Below are 21813 nucleotides of genomic sequence, written 5' to 3' on the forward strand. Positions count from 1 at the left end.
AGGCGTTGCTCGCCCCGAAATGTCATCTGTCCATTCCCACCATAGATATTGCCTGATTTGCTGAGTTCCCCCAGTATTTTGTGTTTTGTTGGGGTCTGTGGCTTTTATTATTTGTGGTACGGTAAGCTATTTCTTGATGGCCTACGTCATTTTCTTCTGTAAAGTTTAAATTTCCTAACTTTCATTTATTTTACCCTCCAGCCACCCCATGTATTTTCCTTCAACCTCTTGCTATTGTAACTGTTTCTTTTCTCTATAGTCCATCTTTTCTTGTTAAATGTCTACAGACTGATTGATATTGTTCACTGATCACTGCGCTTTTTGATATCGGTATGATACGTCAATTTATTTGATACTATATATTCTGGTTTAAAAAATACTTTTTCAAACAATCGCAGGACATCTCTCACCTTCTGAGACGGATGGAGATATGCTTGGTTATGATCTGTATAGTAGTGCATTGGCAGACATCCTAAGCGAGCCAACAATGCAGCCACCTATTTGCGTTGGACTTTATGCCCAATGGGGAAGTGGAAAATCATTTCTTCTGAAAAAACTTGAAGGTAAACAGCGATGGTTCTTTTACTGAAGTTTAGTGTTTCATAAACTTACACTTCCAACCTCCACAAATGTAATTTCTGTCATTCTTCAAATCATTGAGATGATATATTTTAAAATATTTGTTCTACTTTCAACACTCTTGTCAGGTTTTTTTTTGTAATGTGTGGAGCTGAATGACATGTCATTCTACCTTTCTGTGTTTGCCATGTTAATATTTTACCTTCAGCTTGATCATTTACAAGTATTGTACAAAGTCTGGAAATACTTCTGCTCATCTAGAATCTGCAGGAGATAATCAAAGATTATATTACACAAAAGCATGGCCAACCCTGAGGTGTTATGTGTAGTCTGTGCACTACATTTTAGTAAGGAGTGCATTGTAGATTTACCTTTGTGGTAATTTGGCTCCATCGGTTAAACTGCAAGGGAAAGTTACTCAAAATATTACTTGTATTTGTTGTAAGTTTGAAGAATAAGGTGTGAACTGATTGTGTTGTTAAACATATTAAGGGCAATTGATAGAATAGATTGAGATAATGTATATCCAAAAGTTGAAGCTATGTTTAAGGCTATGTGTAAAAATTTAACCTATGTCAGGTTGTTTAAAAATAATTAAATCCAAGTTTTTCAGGAATGAAGTTTAGAAATACCTTGACATGCAAATGTTTTTATGAGCATGTTGCCAGGACTTGAGGGCCTGAGCTATAGGGACAGGTTGGACAGGCTAGGACTGTATTCCTTGGAGTGTAGAAGGATGAGAGGTGATCTTATAGAGGTGTATAAGATCATGAGGTCAATAGATAGGGTGGATACACCCAGTGTAGGGGAATCAAGAACTGGAGGACATAGGTATAACGTGAGAGGGGAAAGATTTCATAGGAATCTGAGGGGCAACATTTTCACACAGAGGGTGATGGGTATGTGGAATGAGTTGCTGGAGTAAGGTATTTGAGGCAGCACCTGTAGCATTTAAAAAGCATTTGAACAAGTACATGGAAAGGAAAGGTTTAGAAGGATATGGACCAAAAGCAGGCAGGTGGCACTAGTGGCACCTTGATCAGCATGGGCAAGCTGGGCCAAAGGGCCTGTTTCTATGCAGTATGACTCTAAGACTCAGAGAGTGGTAGAAATTTAAATACTTATCCATAAGAAGCAGTGGAAATGAAGCCAGGTGCAAACTTTTAAATCTGATATTGATTCATTTTTGGATAGCCAAAGGTATTATGGGATATAGAGAAAAGCGTAAGGATGTGGAGATAAATCAAAGATCACCTGAAATGTTTGAATATATTTGATGGGCTATTTTCATGTTCCTGTATCCTGCACAACCTCTGTAAAAAGAAAAGTTTAATTTGATAGATAATTTATTGATGTTAGTTTTCTGCAGCGCAGTCCATTCTTACATCATTATTCTTTTCCTTACCCTTAGATGAAATGAAGACTTTTGCTGGGCAGCAAGTGGAAGCCCTTTTCCAGTTCTCTTGGCTGGTGGTATTCATTACACTCTTGACCTCTGTGGGAACAGGCTTACTGCTTGGCTTTGCAGTTGATCTGAAGCTTGGCATAGCAGTTGGATTGAGTTTACTGGCACTAATTTACATCTTTTTTGGTATGTTAACATCGCATAACAGAATATGGTGTATTATTGGTATTGGTAATGAGATACTGTTATATTGCCTTGCATCACAATTGATGAGGAAGGAAGGGGTTGTGATCTGTGAAAATGAGGACTCGAGTCTTCCCCTATAGCCTCACTCAGCATTTGTCCTTGCCTCCATGGTTACTATTCCTACAGCTGCTTAATGACTGCCGGAGAGAGCTGCTTTAAACCTTTGACTTACTTACCCAGCTTCATAATAGCAATGAGACTGCAGTTATGACCTCTGCAGGAAATTGCCATTGGGAAGTTTGATTGAAGTGACTCGGGATTAAAACTATTCAAAAGATTTTCTTTAAAAAATATTTATTTTACAAATTTCCTGGGTTATCTTTGTAATGCATTCCTTTATTATCTGTCACTTCTGCAACACTTGTTCAGCACACCAAAGGGTTAACTCCAATTTCGGGGAAAATTTGTGAGCAACAGGAATATGTCAACAAAAGTTTTGATAAATGTCCAGGTTATATGTTTGATTACATCCATCTTAACAGACAGATCGGGTTTCACATCAGTGCTTCATTTGAATCTCAAATGTTCCAATGCAGTGAAGAAAGCTAAAGGCATGTTGGCCTTCATAACGAGAAGATTTGAGTATAGGAGCAAAGAGATCCTACTACAGTTTTACAGGGCCCTGGTGAGACCACACCTGGAGTATTGTGTGCAGTTTTGGTTTCCTAATTTGAGGAAGGACATTCTTGCTATTGAGGGAGTGCAGCATAGGTTCACGAGGTTAATTCCCGGGATGGCGGGATTGTCATATGATGAAAGAATGGAACGACTGGGCTTGTATACACTGGAATTTAGAAGAATGAGATGGGATCTTATAAAAACATATAAAATTATTAAGGGATTGGACACGCAAGATGCAGGAAACATGTTCCCGATGTTGGGGGAGTCCAGAACCAGGGGCCACAGTTTAAGAATAAGAGGTAGGCCATTTAGAACTGAGATGAGGAAAAACATTTTCACCCAGAGAGTTGTGAATTTGTGGAATTCTCTGCCTCAGAAGGCAGTGGAGGCCGATTCACTGGATGCATTCAAAAGAGAGTTAGATGGCGCTCTTAGGGCTAGTGGAATCAAGGGAGAAGGCAGGAACGGGGTACTGATTGTGGATGATCAGCCATGATCACATTGAATGGTGGTGCTGGCTTGAGGGGCTGAATGGTCTACTCCTACACCTATTTTCGATGTATCTATGGTACAGCCTTGAAGTGCTGATATAATTTACGGACTCAAATTTGTGGTGAGGCTTAAATTTAATCTTCTAATTTGAGAGTTGAGTTGTACCACACTCTGAACTGCTGCAAATGTTCAAACAATAGCAAACAGAAAGAGTTCTGATTCATTCCGTTTATCCAAAACAATTTAGAAACCACTTGTATTATAATTCACTCGTCCTAAATCTTGGAAGAGGTAAGTACACAGCCAATTTAAGAATTCTATGCTGACATATATTTCATAAAGTGACCTCTGTTTAAGAAACGTATCCCGTTCACTCTAAAATGGATTTTACGACCATATGAATATGCAGTTTTTTCCAGAGACCAAAAAAGTAGCATCTCTGCTAGATCAGATCTTACAGAAAGTTGTCACATCTGGGCCTTTCTAATCTACTTAATTAAATGAACTGTCAATTAAAACACAATCTATTCCTCCTCCATCTTTGATGCATCATTCCAATCTCTGTAATTCTATAAACATTAACTGCAAGCGGCAATCTTCGATTGAATTCATTTCAAAAATGCTGAAAAAAGTATTTGCTTCAAAAAAGCTGAAGGAAGTACTTATTTTCTAAAAACTGTTTGAGCTTGTAGGCTGCCTGAGAACAGAAAGAGACATTTGGTGACAATGCTAATGTATTTAATATTTTCATGTAAATGTTATACTGTTAAACCTTGCAAAGTTAATATTGCTCTATAATTTAGGTTATTGTCTTCTTTCTTGGTAAGTAAATTATTTTTAACATTTTTAATATTCAAAGCAATTATTTACTTTGGCGGTCGGCAAGAAGGAGAAAATTGGAATTGGGCCTGGGTTTTGAGTGCAAAACTTGCTCAGCAAATTAGCTACCTGGAGCTGCTACTTAAATTGATGTTTGTAAATCCACCAGAACTACCGGAACAAACTTCCAGAGCCTTACCTGTCAGGTACAAATCAATGTTCACACTACTTGATAGCGATTTCTATCATCTTTGTCTTGAATGTTTTATAAAATTTTCAAACTATTTTTAGTAGTTTGCTCCTTGTTTGGTCCCCACATTTCATGATCCATTTGAAGGAAAATCACTATATCATTAATGCTCAATGTAGTTAATTTTAAGTTAATGCTCATATTCTTGGATAGTTTGATAGCAAAAGGTTATGTTAAATTTGAAATAAAAACGGAAAATGCTGGAAACATGCAGCAGGTCTGGTAACATCCGTGGAAAGAAAATCAGTGTGCATTTTGGGTCCGGGGCCCTTCTGTCCCTGTGTCAGAACTGCTAAGTGTTTCCTACCTTTTCTGCTTATATTTCAGATTTTTAACATTTGCGATTATTTGATTTTAATTTTTTTTAATACAATTAAATGCATAATTACATCTAAATGCATGAGAACAGGAATTAGAGTAAGGAAATGGGCCAATACCTCTCACATCTTCCAACTTTATTATTTATAAATTATTTCACATCAATTGGACATAATTTCATTTGAACCTATCCACCTTGTGATATGAATAAAGTTTTATTTTAGGCTACTCTTGCTGATGAATTATTTTGTTCTGAATGTGATTAAGGAGAGAGCTTTAGACTTCATGGGTATAATATTACTGAAATCCCTGTGGTTCGGAGCAGTAATTAAAGAACCAGATAAAAATGGCTGAATTACGCACAAAATGCTGCAGTAAATCAGCGGGTCAGGCAGCAACTCTGAAGAAAAGGGATTGGTGATGTTTCGGGTCAGGACCCTACCTCAGACTGAAAGTAGGGGGTGGGGGTAGAGGGGTGGTGAAGAGCTGGAGGCGAGGAAAGCACAGGACCATTCTGGGGCGGCCACAAATGATTTCAGGCAGGGCGGTGCCTGGTAAGCCAGTTGTCTGGGGAAGGTGTATCTCGAGAGGAAAACAATACGAGACGAGGTGGAGGAAAGGGGGAGGGGAGTATGAGTAGAAGTTATTTAAAATTTAGTATAATCCAGCATCTGCAGTTCCTTGTTTCTACATACGCTAAATTGTTTTATTGTCATCTATACAATTATCGTTTGCATTACATTATTGCTGTACTCTTTTCATTCTATTTCAATTTTCCAGTCAAAGAATTAGGTTTAAAAACATTCGAATAGATACTTACATATTGTCCTAGATGATTTAATATGTTGAATTTACTTTAAACCTCTTCTTTTCTGTTTAAAAGGTTTCTTTTTACAGATTACAACAGATTGTCCAGTGTTGGCGGGGAAACATCGATGGCTGAGATGATTGCAACTCTTTCGGATGCTTGTGAAAATGAGTTTGGTTTTCTGGCATCAAGACTTTTTAGAGTCTTCAAGACTGAAGATACACAAGGTATGAATCTGCCAGCAAAATCTTGCCAACAGAAACAAGATTGTTATTAACAATCATATTTGATCTTGATGAGCTTTGGACAAGTCACATTGAATATTGCCACCTCTATAACATCCCCAACTTTCTCACTTACTCCAGCTCATCATTGTTGGAAACCTCAGACTTAGCTTTTGTTTTCTACTGTTAACTATTCCAGCGTACTTCTGGCCAGCTTCCTCCAAAATGAGGGATTCTAAATCTTTGCTGCCCTATTGTAGCCTGCATGATGTCCCATTCACCCAACAATTCTTCACCTGCTCGCCCTGATTAGTTCCTGACTAAATGGGCCTCATCCATATCATAAGGAAATAAGATTGCCTTCAACTTCTAAACTCTGAGTATAAACCCAATCTATCACTGAATTCATCAAAAGACAATCCCTCCATACTTAGGAACAACCTAGTTAACCCTTCTCTGAACTGCCTCCAGTGATGATATCTTTCCTGAAGGGAACCAAAGCTGTTCAGAGCATTTAATTGACAACAAATGCAAAATTAATAAATGTTGATAAATTATGAAATGAACTAAATTCTTTGTTTTCTCTGCTGTGTATATTTTCTGCATTTAAAAGGAGCAGTAACTTTAATGTTGGTTTGTATCTTTTCAGGAAAAAAAGGAGTGAAGAAATGGAAGAAGACCTGTTGTATTCCATCATTTGTCATCTTTATTTTTATCATGAGCTGTTTTGTTGCTGGTGTCTTGCTGCTGGCTGTTTTCAAGGCAGATGAGGAGCAGCTGACAGTTAATGCCATTCTGATATCTATTGTTTGCATCATTGGTCTGGCTCTAGTTCTGAACTGCCACACATGGTGGCAGGTGCTAGATTCTGTCCTTCACTCTCAGAGAAAGCGTGTTTTACTTGCAGCTTCAAAACTTCACAAATTAAAACCTGAAGGTTTTATGAAAGTAAGTATTTTGCATCGCATCCATAAAGTGGAAAAACGCCAACATTTAGGCTGTTGGAGTGTATGAATGCATAATATATATTTTAAATTCGTTTTATTTATTATTGTCACCCTAATAAGAGATTCCTTTTGAGCTATTTGTATGTAGATAGTGATCATTTTAAATGATGATGTTGTCTAAATGATATTGTCTAAATGGGGAAAGGATTCGGAAATTGGAGGGGCTGGGTCATAGGAATGCTGGTGCAGGATTCCCAAAAGATTAGTTTGCATTAATTTTGGGAAGACTAAAATATAAAAGCAGGGATGTAATGCTGAGGCTTTATAAAGCTCTGGTCAAACCGCATTTGGAGTATTGTGAGCAGTTTTGGGCCCCTTATGCGAGGAGGGATGTGCTGGCGTTGGAGATGGTCCAGACGAGGTTTACGAGAATGACCCCAGGATGATTGAGTTAATGTGTGATGAGCTTTTGATGGCATTGGGCCTGAACCTTAGAAGGATGGGGAGGAGTCGACTCAATGGGGCAAGTTGTCTAATTCTGCCCCTATGACTTATGAACTTATGATTCTAATACCAAATGTCTTGATGGTTTGATTAAATGATTAATGAGAAGTTACTGAGAAGGATAGCTTTTGTAAGTGTCTCATTTTGATTTACTCGAGGACATAACTCGGGTACCTTCAGGTCATTAATTTAAATTATGACTAGTTGTGTGCCAAGTGCTGATCCCTGCTGTTACCTCCTACTCTGCAAAGACCTATTTATTTCAACTCTCTGTTTTACATGAGATGACCAATTTTCAATCCATTTTAACATACCTCCATTGATATTAAACTTTTAATTTATGCTCCAGCCTTTTGTGTGGCACCTTGTCAAATGCCTTTTGCGAATGTAAATACACATTTGCAGGTTATCTTCTATCAACTCTCCAGGTTACCACTTCAAAGAATTCAAGCAAATTTGCCAAACATAATTTACTTTTCACAGAAACATGTTGACTGGGTTTAATTATATTCCTAAATGATTAACTGCTTCTTCTTTGATTATTGACTGTAGCATCTTGTCAATAATAGGTGTTGAACTAACTGGCCTGTAGTTCCTTGCCTTCTGCCCTTTTCCTTGTTTGAACAAGGAAGTCCCATTTGCTGTTTTACAATGTTCTGGTTCCCTTGTGAAGTATAGCGAGTTCAGAATATTTTCAATTAATGGATCCACTGTTTCTACCGCCACTTTGTTTAAACCTCGAGCATGCAGTCCACTGAGTCCTGGAGACTTATCCACCTTTAGCCCCTCCCCTCCCCACCCCTTCACTGAGTCACTGCAATACTTTTTCACGTAATTGTTTTTTTGTTAGAAGATAGACACAAAATGCTGGAGTAACTCAGCGGAACACGCAGCATCTCTGGATAGAAGGAATGGGTGACGTTTCAGGTTGAGACCCTTCATCAGACTGATTTTTGTTAGTTCTACCAGGTTGCTGAGAGTAACCTGTCTGATATCTTGGCTATATTAACAGTACCTCCTACAATGAAGACTGATGCAAAATATTTATTCAAGATATCTTTGTTCATTAATTTGCAACCCTCGCTTATTAGAAGTCCTACAATTATCTTAGCCACCCTCTTCCTTTAGATTTATCTGTTGAGACTATTTCCGTTTGTTTTGCAAATGCAAAATTTCTCTCATTTTCTCCCTTATCAGCATTTTATTCTTCAGCTGCTGATCCTAAAAACTTCAGTCCTCTGTCTACCACTTGGTTTATCTTACTTTACAATTTAACATTATCCTTTACCTCTTTTGTTATTGTTGATATACTGTTGAAGGTTTCAATACAGCCCATTAAGTTATGACCAGATAAGTTAATTTTATTCAATAAAATGGGGGCTTATTTTTTGGTTGAAATTGAACTTCAGTGTTACTGTGAAATTGATAGAATATGAGTACTGCCCAAATTAACAGCTTCATTTTAATCAAAGACCTTTGGCTTGGCTCATGTCTGTGCCAATTATTTTATCTGTTTGGAGGGGTCTCAAAAAGTTAACAGTAGAAAACAACAGTGCTCTTGAATTAAGTTTGGAAATGTAATCAAACTCCAGTCCTGGTTAGGCATTGACCTTTGCCAGAATATGTTAAATTAATACTTGATAAGGGTTGTTTGCATTGCACTCCAGTATCAGTCATTTGGCACTTACTGTCTAAACTCCGACATTAAGATTACTCAAATGAAAGATGTCATGGAAGACTGCCAGGGGAAAGATTAAGTTTCATGGTCAAAACATCATCTTGTGAATGGATAGATGAATGGAAGAAACCTAATATATAACTTTATTCCTGTGTAGTCAATATATGCATCAACTATAATTTTAATTTAGTTTATTTCTGTTTTCCACACAATTCAACTAAAGAATTTATTTAATGCCAAGAGCTCAAATAAAATGGAAGCCTTTTTTGGTGGCAAAAACATTGTGTTTACTTTGAAAGGTTCTAAAGAATGAAGTGGAACTTATGGCCCGGATGGCCAAGTCAATTGATGGCTTTACTCAGAATCAAACACGACTTGTGGTTGTTATAGATGGATTGGATGCGTGTGAACAAGATAAAGTCCTCCAGATGCTTGACACGGTAAGTAATTAAAACCATCTGTATTTTAACAAAACAATTCACGAATGAATCAATCAACAGAAACAATTCAGGATAATGATGCATTCTTCCTTGGATCATATTATGCGAAGAGTACTGTTTGTACTGGCAACCCTATGCAATATTTTCCAAATTAAATTTTGTGATATCTGTTGGTGCAAACTAAATGTTAATGTTCCTTATTAATAAGCTACTCCTTTATTAAATAAACTTGTTTTGTTTTCATTTTTTTCTTCATATATTTTTTTCTTCCAAATAAGCTTGCATAGAATTTTGGTGGATCTACATTAGTTAACCTAAATCCCTAAGTTCTGTGGTAAACGAGACCAAGTGGACGCATTGGGCCCAAACCTCTCCTGCATTGGTGCAGCACCCGCTCCTTCCCCACTACCCCCTCCCCTCCCCCTCAACTTCCCACTCCCCTCCCCCTCCCTCCCCCACCTCCCCCTCCCTCCTCCTCCCTTTCTCCCTCCCTCCCCCTCCCTTCTTCCCTCCCCCTCCCTTCCCTCCCCCTTCCCCCCAACCCCTCCTCCTCCCCTCTCTTCCCTCCTGCCTCCCCTCTCCCCTCTCCATCCCCTCTCTTCCCCCTCCCCTCCCCCCTCCCTCGGCCTGGATGCCGCCTAAACGAGGTTGCGTGGCAACCCGCCTCCTGGCCCAGGCGGCCGCCATTAGTGCAGCGGGGGTGGGGGGGGGGGGGGGGGTGGAGAGTCCGGTCCCATCCTACCTCCAAAAATAGCTTTCTTTAATCACCATCATCTTTCTGTCTTACTTGATGTTTGGAATTTGATTTTACTAATAAATATTCAGATTTACATGTCCTGGTTTGAACTCTGAGAGCTGATTTTTGCCTCCAAAATATGGGTGTTAGTTTGCAAAAAAATCTTAAAGTTCTGCCCTGAATGGAAACATGACAAGGGGACAGGCAACCCCCTTGACTGTCAAGAAGTGATTAAGTACCAAAGCAGATGATGGTTTAAAGCAAAAGAGGGCAATAGGGCAAGCAAGAAAAATTAAGGATAGATCTGCTGCAGAGAATCTTTATCACCAACTATTTTCTGAATGTGGTTGAAACATTTGGTTTGGGTATATTATGTCAAGTGTACTGAGGTACTATGAAAAGCTTTGTTTTGCATGCTATCCAACCTGATTAGATAATACTATACATAACTACACTCAAGTCAAACCCAAGTACAATCAATAGAGCAAAGGGGCAATGCAGAGTGCAGAATATAGTTCTCGGCAAATGTAAAATTGATTTAGAGCTTGGCTGCTCAGAATTAAGTATATCGGAACAATGGAGCTGCAATTGTTATTATAGAGGAAGTTGAGTGTTAGTTTGATAGTGTTTTAAATTATCTTGTAATCGGCATGCACTGGTATTTGTAAAATATTAGTACTCAAGATTAACCTTGCTAATTTTTCTTCTAGGTGCGTGTTCTGTTTTCAAAAGGTCCATTCATTGCCATTTTTGCCAGTGACCCCCATATCATCATAAAAGCAATAAATCAAAATCTGAACAGTGTTTTAAGAGACTCTAACATAAATGGGCATGACTATATGCGGAATATAGTCCATCTGCCCGTTTATCTTAACAGTCGTGGGCTTAGTGCAAAGAAGGTTTATGCAGCAGTGCCATCTAATGGAGATGTGGGAAACTCAGATTATACAAGTAAGAGTCATATCGCTTACAAAAAATATTCAGTGCAATTTTGCCTATTCTAACAACTATTCCAGCCTCTCTCTAAGGAGTTTTGAAGTTTCAACAGGCTTTATTTATTTATTGCAGGTTGGCATGAAGATAATGATCGAAAACTTTCACAGCACAGCCTAGGGGAATTGACTAAACATGGTAGTAAAACAGCACTGAATCGAAGGGTAAGAAACAGTTTTACATCCAGTTTTTCTTTCATCTGTTGCGTTTATGCTGCGATTTTAATTTAGTCATTGTATAATTTCAGTAATAAACTGAACACTGGGTCGGCTGAAAATCATAAGCCTTCAAGTGCCACATCGAGAAAAGAAATAAATTATTCAGTCAGGGATACTATTTTGTGGTTGAAGAGTCTATTGAGTACATCATCATTTCAACAGAAATAGCAGATGGAAACCTTTTAAAGTAGAAACTTACACAGAAAAACACATTAGTTTTCTTGAAAATTCTAGCCTGACTAATGCAGTAATCGTTCAACACTGTGTAGCAGTGGTGCTGTTTTCACAAGGGGTTATAAACCCCCTAAAAAAGGAGTCAGCATCTGGTAGCTCAAGTGGGAATAAAGATCCTGTGGCAATATTTCAATAAAGGAAAGTTTGATTGGTCTCTATATTGACAGGATACATATCGTCGACGGCAGATGCAGCATCAGGTTACAAGGCAAATGTCTTTTGATCTATCAAAACTCTTGGTTACTGAAGACTGGTTCAGTGACATTAGTCCACAAACCATGAGGCGATTGCTCAACATTGTCTCAGTAACAGGTAAGGAGCAAATTTAATTCAAACATTTACATAGTTTCTCTGTAAATACATATTCAGTAATCCTTTGTGATTATGTCCACTATGTGAAACATACACCACCAACTCTATATAACTATTTTAAGACAGGTAGTTAATTGATTGGTGCTTTATGACACTACATTGTTAATTAATGACCTTTGCACTGATTACATATTAATATTTAGTTCTGTAGTTGGGATGGCAGCACTCCTCAGCTTTCAGAGGACAACAAGTTCCCAATGAGATGGAGTAGTGAAAGAGACACACTATGAAATCTTTCACAGGATTGTTGCTTTGCATTTTTGATATTTCCATATTTCATGGTAATCCATTTCTTTCTTTCTTGATAACCTTACTGTGGTTATGCCCTGTATGTGTGTGGATCATCACACACCAACTATTTAAACATTTATTAATTGGATTTTTTTCCCCCACAATGAATAAAACCACAATGGAATTAACAAGCCTAGAATGATAACAACATACAAAATTTATGGTTGAACTAAAATAAATGTATTGAATTTTACTACAATTTATTCTTCTCTGATTATCTTCTGCTCACATTATTTTCTTGTATTCATTCTTGGAATTTGAAACTCTCCTATGTGCCTGTTATTGCTGCTGAAAATGCAATCGATCTATATATCTATCTATATCTATATATATTATATATATATATATATTTTATCTACTACTAAAACTCAGATCTTGTATGTGTATATATATCTGTATTAGACAATAGACAATAGACAATAGGTGCAGGAGTAGGCCATTCAGCCCTTCGAGCCAGCACCGCCATTCAATGCGATCATGGCTGATCACTCTCAATCAGTACCCCGTTCCTGCGATCATGGCTGATCACTCTCAATCAGTACCCCGTTCCTGCCTTCTCCCCATACCCCTCACTCCGCTATCCAGCTCTCTCTTGAAAGCATCCAACGAACTGGCCTCCACTACCTTCTGAGGCAGAGAATTCCACACCTTCACCACTCTCTGACTGAAAAAGTTCTTCCTCCTCCGTTCTAAATGGCCTACCCCTTATTCTTAAACTGTGGCCCCTTGTTCTGGACTCCCCCAACATTGGGAACATGTTTCCTGCCTCTAATGTGTCCAATCCCCTAATTATCTTATATGTTTCAATAAGATCCCCCCTCATCCTTCTAAATTCCAATGTATACAAGCCCAATCGCTCCAGCCTTTCAACATACGACAGTCCCGCCATTGGTATGTATGTATATCTCTGAGATTTTGAAATTTGGTTGTGGAACATGTGGGCCTGCAGCCAAAACGGTAAACCATAGCGCCACAATTTTAGTACCACCTTAATCACCACTCTCCTGGCGACTGTTTATAACATGTTTTATTTAAATTGGTCTTTTTTTTAAAGTTAGAGACATTTAAAAGTTTAAAACTTTTCATTTCTAAACTAATTTTTCAAAGTGCTGTGTGTATGACGTCACCATAGGGCACGCACGGCCTCTGTCCTCACTCGCACAAACAAGATGGACGCCGTTAGCGGAGCCGCCCACCCGCAATCAGGGGCAACCCTCTCCTCTCTCCCCTCGCTTCTCTCCTCTCTCCCCACTCTCCCACACCCGGGGGACACTCCGAGCAGGAAGGAGATTGTCGGACTGATGGTCCACTCATCCTTCCCTTCCATCCCTTCAACCCACGGCATCCTCGAGTCCCCCCTCCCACCTGGGCCCAAAGGGTCCACCTCAGTCTATGTTCTTTAAATTTATTGACCATTTCATCAGCAATTTAATAGAAATCTGGGCAAGTTCCAGTTATTTAAAACAATTGAGTACCTTAATTATGATTTTCCCAAATGATAGTCAGCCTTTACATTTAAAAAACGGGTGATAATGCATGTTTGGTTTGCATAAATGCATATTTACAATTTTTGTCATGCTGTGTTAGCTTGTGGGGTGAAAGGTTAGAACCAGGGGACCTCTACCCTTGTTCCTTCTGGAGGATGGGCTCCAAGAGCCGAACTACAGGAGACGGGGATGAGGGATCCATTTATGCCAGCAGGGGAAAAATCACATTAACCAAAGACAGAGGACATTTTGAATGTCCTAGAATGGAAATCCTCATCTTGGGAGCAGGTGCGGTGCAGTGGAGATGGAGAAAGTGTTTAGGGATAGCGTCTCAGCAAGAGGCGGGGTTGGAGGAGGTGTAGTCCAGATAACTGTGGGACAGTACTTGCTGTTGTTTGCTTCAGTTTACATTTTAAAAATAACCTGAATATGGAAATGTAAGGGGAAAAATGTTTGTGGAACTTGAACATTTTGCCATGAAGTTGTATAAATTTATAATTTATTATTTTCTGGTCATTTAGAACCCACATTACAACCTCAAATGTTTCCCTACAAGTTTGTTTGAATTTAAATTTTAAATAATAAGCTTGTTTCTGACTCGGTTTTTGCAAATCCTTTCAAAGATTTATTTACATTTTATTAAAGGGCGTTTACTGAGAGCAAACCAAATTAGTTTCAACTGGGATCGCCTTGCCTCTTGGATAAATCTCACAGAACAATGGCCATATAGGACCTCTTGGCTTATTCTATACCTGGAAGAAACGGAAAGTGTTCCAGATCATCTCACCTTGAAAAACATTTATGAAAGGTATGTAACAAATGTAATCAGGTAATTAAAATTAATTCCCCATTTCTAATGCATTTTTGCCTTTGTATATAGTTACCTATTTTTAGGTTTAGGTTTATTATTAGAGATGGGACAAGTCTTTGATTATGTTGGCTGCTTTTTGTGAGGCAGAGAGAAGTGTAGATGGAGTCAGTGGTGGTAAGTCTTTTCTGTGTGATGGACTAAGCTACATCTACAACTCTCAAAGGCAACTTTGGGGGCTAACTGTGATATGGTCCCTCCAAAGCTTTGTATCTTTAATATTGCCATATTTATTAAATCATATAGCTGAATTGGTTATTTTATTTGAACAAGCAATGGCTTCAAGATTTAATTCCTTGGATAACTCCATCTTAAGAAGGGGATAGAACCTTTCAAATTGTGGAAAAAGTTTAAGTAAAAATACCAGCTCCAGGGATTTTTTCAGTTGTGAATAGAATAAACAATCTTTTATAGTAATTGTATATTTGCTCTAGTATCTTTCCTTTTCATCCATCACAGCAGCAAAGATGCTATCCATTCTGTTTTTACTTGCAGTATGATTTTTTTCTAAATGAACAATGGTTCAAAAATTAATTTGATGTTTGTGGATCAATTGTAGAGATGCCATTTAGTTTTCATTGTTTCAAAAGAAAACTTTAAAAACATCTATCATGCTCATATACATTTAATATTATCCTTTAGTTTATGAAAGTTACATTATTGAAGTATTTGGAAAATTATTTTTTCTTTTCAATTTAGTTTAAACATTTTTAGTTGCTTCTATGAAAGTACCACCATGTTGACACACACAATATTTTTGGTAATTACTTTGAACATAAAATATTCTGTTCTCGTCTCTGGTAATAGCAGAGGCAGGTCATTTTTTTAATTTCATGCAATAATATTTCCTATGATTTATGTTAAGAATTTCCAAAAACATACCAACTACCAAAGATGTGGAGCCACTTCTTGAAATTGACAGTGATATTCGTAGCTTTGAAGTTTTCCTGTCTTCGAGAATGCCAATTCTTTCAGCTCGGGATGTCAAAACATTTTTACCATGTACCGTGAATTTGGATCCCAAACTGAGGGAGATTATTGCAGGTTAGTGTATTTAATATGCCAGCCAAACAAAATCTTTGACGGGTCTATCGGTTTGCCAATTTCTTATTCCCCATTATAATCTTTCTATTTGTAATAGACTCAACCTGCAATTCGTCTTTATGTTTCTCTCCAACCTATTTTCATATTCTGCGTTTCCTTTCCTTATCACTGCATAAAAATGGCTCACTTTACTATAATTCTGTTGTCATCCACCCTGCTATTTCTAATCTTGTGCAAGTAGGCTGCAAAACCTCATACCTGTTGGGCAAGTGCAAGGGCTAAAGCTTCCTGGATTATCATACCCACCTCGTTTATAGTTACACCTTTCAATCCTTCCATACCCTACTTGATCTAAGGAATACGAATATAACCTGGAACAAAGTATTGGGGGATTCAAACCATCCTTTTTGTATTGCAGTATAACTCCGGATTATTAATTTTGAGCTGAATTTCCTTGAGCTGTAAATACTTAAGATATATTTGCCATGGGTCCTAATGGTCTCCATTGACTACTACATGCTGCAGCATGTCATTTGCTCTGTCATGCAATTATTTTGTTTAAGTCTGTTGGTATCACCCTAACAGAAATGAAGTCCTTTACAGACTAAATTTCACACTCTATGGATGCTAATCCCACAGATTTTTCTTTCTTGGGTACCGTTACTTTTGAGTTATCTATCTTTAAATAATGATTTCTAGCTGGTTACCTAATGACCTGGGAGATTAAAGGCTACTTGTTTACCACCTTCTATCACTGTAGTTTGAAACTATAAGATTAATAGAATTCAGTTGTAAACAGGTATGTTTTGAAAATGAGAATGAAATTGCTGTCCTTCCTAATTAAAGTCCATACATCATGAATGCTGCAGTTAGAAAGAGACGTGTAATTTACCCAGGATACAAATCAGGAAAATGTCGGTGATTTTTTTCTTTGAAAATATATTTGTGAACAATTGCTATATTTATATATCATATCATATCATATCATATATCTACAGCCGGAAACAGGCCTTTTCGGCCCTCCAAGTCCGTGCCGCCCAGTGATCCCACTATCCTACACCCACTAGGGACAATTTTTACATTTACCCAGCCAATTAACCTACATACCTGTACGTCTTTGGGTCCTTGAGCATGCTTTTCCTTTATACCTGCAGATATTCGAGCAGCCAGGGATCAAATGTCGACAGTGAATATCACAGGAATTCCTTTCCCTTCGGTACCTTTGCAGGAAGCTCCACCTCGGGCTGTGTTTAGCCAGGCACCATCAGTCTGCTCCTCTTCCACCTCATTCAATGGTAATGTAATGTCACCACAGCATCCTAGCAGCTTGTATAGTGGCATGGTGGGCCAACAGCACCCATTTTATAACCGGGTAAGTAAATCTACTCCGTTATTTAATTGGACTAGAGCCAGAGTGACTTATATAGATTTAAAAATTGATTCTCTCTTGACATCAACATTCCACATTGCGACCCCTTCACTTTTAATTGATAACCATGCGTTACTTGTTTTGTTCGTGTTTTAAGTTTAATTCATTGTGAAGTAAGATCTGGGAAGTAATTGTATTCTACAATTGAAAATCAGCTATTTCTTGCCATGTGTTTTGTGTTTTTTTTTTCTTTTGTTCATTTGATTTTCCTGTTCCTTTTCCATAGCCATATTTTGCCCCTCATGTTTGTTACCTGCCAAGGCAATACTTTGGCAGTTTGCAGCATCCCATCTCATGTTCATCAACTAAATCCAATTTGTCAAGAGAACAGAACAGTAATCTAGTAAGTATTGCATAAGAAAAAATGTGGGATATGTTTTGTAAAGTATTTAAATTTATTATGAAACTTGCGAGGTATACCATAGATCTATATGGAACTACTAAATGTTTACAATGTATCAGTATCAAAATTATTGCTGAGATCATTCATTCCTTTCAGAGTAGTACCCTTGCAATACCAGCTTGCTTTGCGTCTTGGAATCTATTCACCGCCATCAAGTATTTTAAGTTTATATGTAATCTTTTTTAGATTTTATTCTTGTGAAATCCTGCCAAAATGGTGTATTATATTCTGCTGAAGCTGTTCCATTTCAAATGTTCATCTTTATTAAACAGCACTAATTTTTGGGGGTTTTTTAAACTTTAGATTTCTTGCTCAAAGTACCTGAATTGTGTCTGTTAAAAATCTAAAATGGACGATCAGAAATATTGCTGAACTTTTGGTTTATGGTTTGATGTATTCCTTTGTCACAGTTGTAAACTAACATTCCAAGTGCATCCAGCTCATGTAATTGGACTATTGTTATTACTTATGAAACAAGAGTAATGCAGTTTGTATGGAATATACAAATTGAATAAAAAATAATCATGTGTTACCACCAAACTTTCATTTTCAATGGTTAGGAACAAACATAATTTTAAGATGCCAAGATTCCAACTAAATCAGACTTCATGAGCACCACAATGTCATTTTGATTTTTTACGCTCTGTGGCGCTGACGATGGCTACCACGGTGTACTGCTCCTTGCTGTTTTGCATGTATTTGTTTGTTTGTGTTGTCTGTGGTAATCCCACAAAGATTACTTTCACGAGAGAGGTACTCCTTAACATCAGACATAAGGTGCCTTCAAACATTGTTCCGGATTTCTCTTACTCGCTGGATTATTTGGACATACTCGTCGGCGGGTCTGTGGCTGCGTTCAAGGTCTTGAAACGAAGGAGGACCCGTGGGAAGCGCTCTGGAGCACTCACCCGACTCCGGCGACGAGGATTACGCACACCGCTCCCGAGTAGATTCCTCGCAAATCTACGTTCTCTCAACAACTAAGTAGATGAACTACAACTCCTGTGCCACACTAACAAGGACTTCTCTCGAGCTGCTGCCCTGTGTTTCACCGAGACCTGGCTGTGTGAGTCGACCCCAGACAGCGCGCTGCAACTGGCTGGCTCTCAACTACACAGAGTGGACCGCGACGCAGAGGCAGCGGGAAAATCAAGAGGAGGTGGAATATGCTTCTACACTAACCAGGACTGGTGCAGCGACATCACGGTACTGTGTAACTTCTGTTCCCCCAATCTAGAATCGTTCTTTATCAACTGCAACCCTTTTACTCTCCGAGGGAATTTACCTCTTTTATTCTCGCTGGAGTTTACACCCCCCCCCCCCCCCCCCCCCAAGCCTGCGTACATGAAGCGCAAACGCAACTCGCTGACCAGGTATTGAGGGTAGAGAGTAACTTCCCGGACTCCATGGTCATTGTTTTGGGGGACTTTAACAAGGCCAACCTCAGTCGTGAGCTTCCAAAGTACAGACTTCATGTTACCTGCCCCACCAGAGGGGAGAGAACACATGATCACTGCCACTCTTCAATCAAGACGTATATCGCTCTGTCCTCGGGCTGCTCTGGGTCTCTCCCATCATTGTTTAGTTCACCTTATTCCGACCTACAGGCAGAAACTAAAATCTGCTAAACCTGTGGTCAGAACAACGAAAAGATGGACAAGTGAGGGCATTGAAAAACTACAGTCCTGCTTTGACTGCACTGATTGGAATGTGTTCAGGGAAGCAACCACAAGCCTCGGTGAGTACACAGACACTGTGACATCCTATGTCAGCTTTTGCGAGGACAGTTGCATTCCCACGAAGACCCGGATCTGGTTCAACAACAACAAGCCCTGGTTCACAGCAGAACTCAGACAGCTCCGCCAGTCAAAAGATGAGGCCTACAGGAGCGGGGATACAGACCTCTACAGGCAGGCCAAGTACAAGCTGAGAAGAGGAATCAGAGCTGCCAAGGAAAGGTACTCTGAGAAGCTAAGGAGCAAGTTCTTCAGTTCGGAAGGGCTTGCAAGAAATCACCAGGTACAAGAGGAAAACCCCACGCTCCTTGGACAATCGTCAGCTGACCAACGACCTGAACAAGTTTTACTGCAGGTTCGAGAAACAGAAACATAACCCTGGAACCCTCTCCCCCCACCCCCAATCACCACGTCACACGTACTCAAAGACTGACTCCAGTTTGCAAAGACTGGATCCGTCCCCACCCACTCCTCCCCAAGCAGCAATTCACACCAACTCAGACTGGCTGGAGTTTGCAAAGACTGGCCCTTCCCCCCCAACCCCGCTGCAATCACCAATTTGCACATCCTCACAGAATGACTCCAGTTTAACAATAGAAATTGCGGAGGTGGAGAGGCTATTCAGAAAACAGAAAAGCCGGAAATCTCCAGGACCGGACAATGTTTCCCCCTCCACCCTCAAGCTCTGTGCCGAACAACTGGCTACACAGACATTTTCAACCAGTCCCTGCAAACCTGCACTGTCCCTGCCTGCTTCAATGTCTCCACTATCTCCACGTGGCGGCGCCTAACGGCAGCGGCTGACTAGCAGTCTGTCTGTCTTTTTTTCCCCTTTTTTTGTTGTGTGTCGGTGTTGGGGTGGTTTTTATATATATTTTTTGGTTGTGTATGTGTGGGAGGGGGTGGTGTGGGTGGGTGTGGGGGGGGGGACGGACTTTTCTCTTCCTCGCGGCTCGGCTGCGGGGCCTAACATCGCCCGCTGCGGCTCGGCCGCTGGACTTTACATCACCCGCTGCGGCTCGGCCGCTGGACTTTACATCCCGGTGCGGCTTGGCCGCTGGACTTAACAGTGCCCGGTGCAGCTCGGCTGCGGGGCTTAACAGTGCCCGGTGCAGCTCGGCTGCGGGGCTTAACATCGCCCGGTGCAGCTCGGCTGCGGGGCTTAACATCGCCCGGTGCAGCTCGGCTGCGGGGCTTAACATCGCCCGGTGCAGCTCGGCTGCAGGACTTTTCACCGCTGGTGCGGCTCGGCTGCGGGGCTTTTCATCGCTGGTGCGGCTCGGCTGCGGACTTGACATCGCCCGGTGCGGCTCGACCACGGGACTTAGCTGCGCAAGGCTTGGTCGCGGGCCTTTCATCGCCCGGTTCGGCCGCGGGACGTTTCAGCGCCCGGTGCGGGGACTGTGCGGGTCGGTCGGGGACGAGCTGTCTGTCCGTGGGCGTGGGGAAGAGAGTGGATGTTTTGTTGCCTCCATCACAGTGAGGGGGTGTTTGGAGTCACTGTGATGGACGTTTGTGTTGGGGTTATGTGTCTTGTGTTCTTTTTTTTTTCTATGACTGCTATGTAGTTTCGTTCGGTACTTCGGTACCGAACGACAAATAAAGCTCTGTTATACCTGTTATACCTGTTATTGACCCTGTACCCAAAAAGACAAGGATCACTGGTCTTAATGACTACAGGCCTGTCGCACTTACCTCTGTAGTCATGAAGACCTTTGAAAGACTTGTGCTGGCCCAGCTGAAAAACATCACAAACCCCCTGCTGGACCCCCTGCAGTTTGCATACTGGGCCACTAGATCGGTGGACGACGCAGTCAATCTAGGCCTGCACTTCATCCTCCAGCACCTAGACCGCAAGGGGACCTATGCCAGGATTCTGTTTGTGGACTTTAGCTCAGCTTTTAACACCATTGTGCCAGAGCTACTACACTTCAAACTCTCCCAGTTGACTGTGCCTGAACCCCTGTCAATGGATCATCAACTTCCTGAAGGACAGGAAGCAGCATGTGAGGCTGGGAAAGCACATCTCGGACCCTCAGCATAGGAGCTCCGCAAGGCTGCGTACTCTCCCCTCTCCTTTACTCTCTCTACACCAACGACTGCACCTCCACAGACTCCTCTGTCAAGCTCCTCAAGCTTGTAGATGACACTACCCTGATTGGACTGATCCAGGATGGGGAGGAATCTGCCTACAGAGGGGAAGTGACACAGCTGGCGTCCTGGTGCCATCGCAACAACCTGGAGCTTAATGCTCTCAAGACAGTGGAACTAATTGTAGACTTTCGAAGAGATCCTCCTCCCCTCTGCCCACTCACCATCAACAACACCATAGTCACATCTGTGGAGTCATTTAAGTTCCTTGGAACCATCATCTCCAGTGACCTTAAATGGGGGGCCACCTCGACTCCACAGCCAAAAAGGCCCAACAGAGGATGTACTTCCTGCGGCAACTGAAGAAACACAATCTGCCACATGCAACGATGGTCCAATTCTATACTGCTATCATTGAGTCCGGCCTCACCTTCTCCATCATGGTCTGGTTTGGCTCAGCCACCAAGCACGACATCCGGAGGCTGCAACGGATCGTTCGCGCAGCTGAGAAGGTTGTTGGCTGCAACCTTCCCGCCATTGACGAACTGTACACTGCAAGGGCCAGGAAGTAAGCGGGCAA

At 40.5% G+C, this 21813-nt stretch overlaps 1 protein-coding gene across 9 annotated transcripts in view; it reads left to right on the plus strand.

Moving 5' to 3' along the window:
* The window catches only part of kidins220b (kinase D-interacting substrate 220b), a 294629-nt gene that overhangs the window by 247831 nt on the left and 24985 nt on the right, over positions 1–21813 (plus strand). For 7 of the 9 annotated variants that reach the window (XM_078399227.1, XM_078399220.1, XM_078399219.1 and 4 more), the window contains 12 exons: positions 399–563; positions 1991–2170; positions 4203–4368; positions 5614–5765; positions 6412–6710; positions 9191–9331; positions 10778–11018; positions 11136–11224; positions 11680–11824; positions 14308–14470; positions 15396–15574; positions 16729–16946. In XM_078399227.1, the coding sequence (XP_078255353.1) occupies positions 399–563; positions 1991–2170; positions 4203–4368; positions 5614–5765; positions 6412–6710; positions 9191–9331; positions 10778–11018; positions 11136–11224; positions 11680–11824; positions 14308–14470; positions 15396–15574; positions 16729–16946 (2138 nt within the window). Of the gene's footprint in view, positions 1–398; positions 564–1990; positions 2171–4202; positions 4369–5613; positions 5766–6411; positions 6711–9190; positions 9332–10777; positions 11019–11135; positions 11225–11679; positions 11825–14307; positions 14471–15395; positions 15575–16728; positions 16947–17229; positions 17347–21813 lie in introns of all 9 variants that reach the window. The other 2 variants (XM_078399228.1, XM_078399223.1) reach the window with 1 other exon arrangement.

The sequence above is a fragment of the Rhinoraja longicauda genome, chromosome 5, assembly GCF_053455715.1.
Source record: "Rhinoraja longicauda isolate Sanriku21f chromosome 5, sRhiLon1.1, whole genome shotgun sequence".
Lineage (NCBI taxonomy): Eukaryota > Metazoa > Chordata > Chondrichthyes > Rajiformes > Arhynchobatidae > Rhinoraja > Rhinoraja longicauda.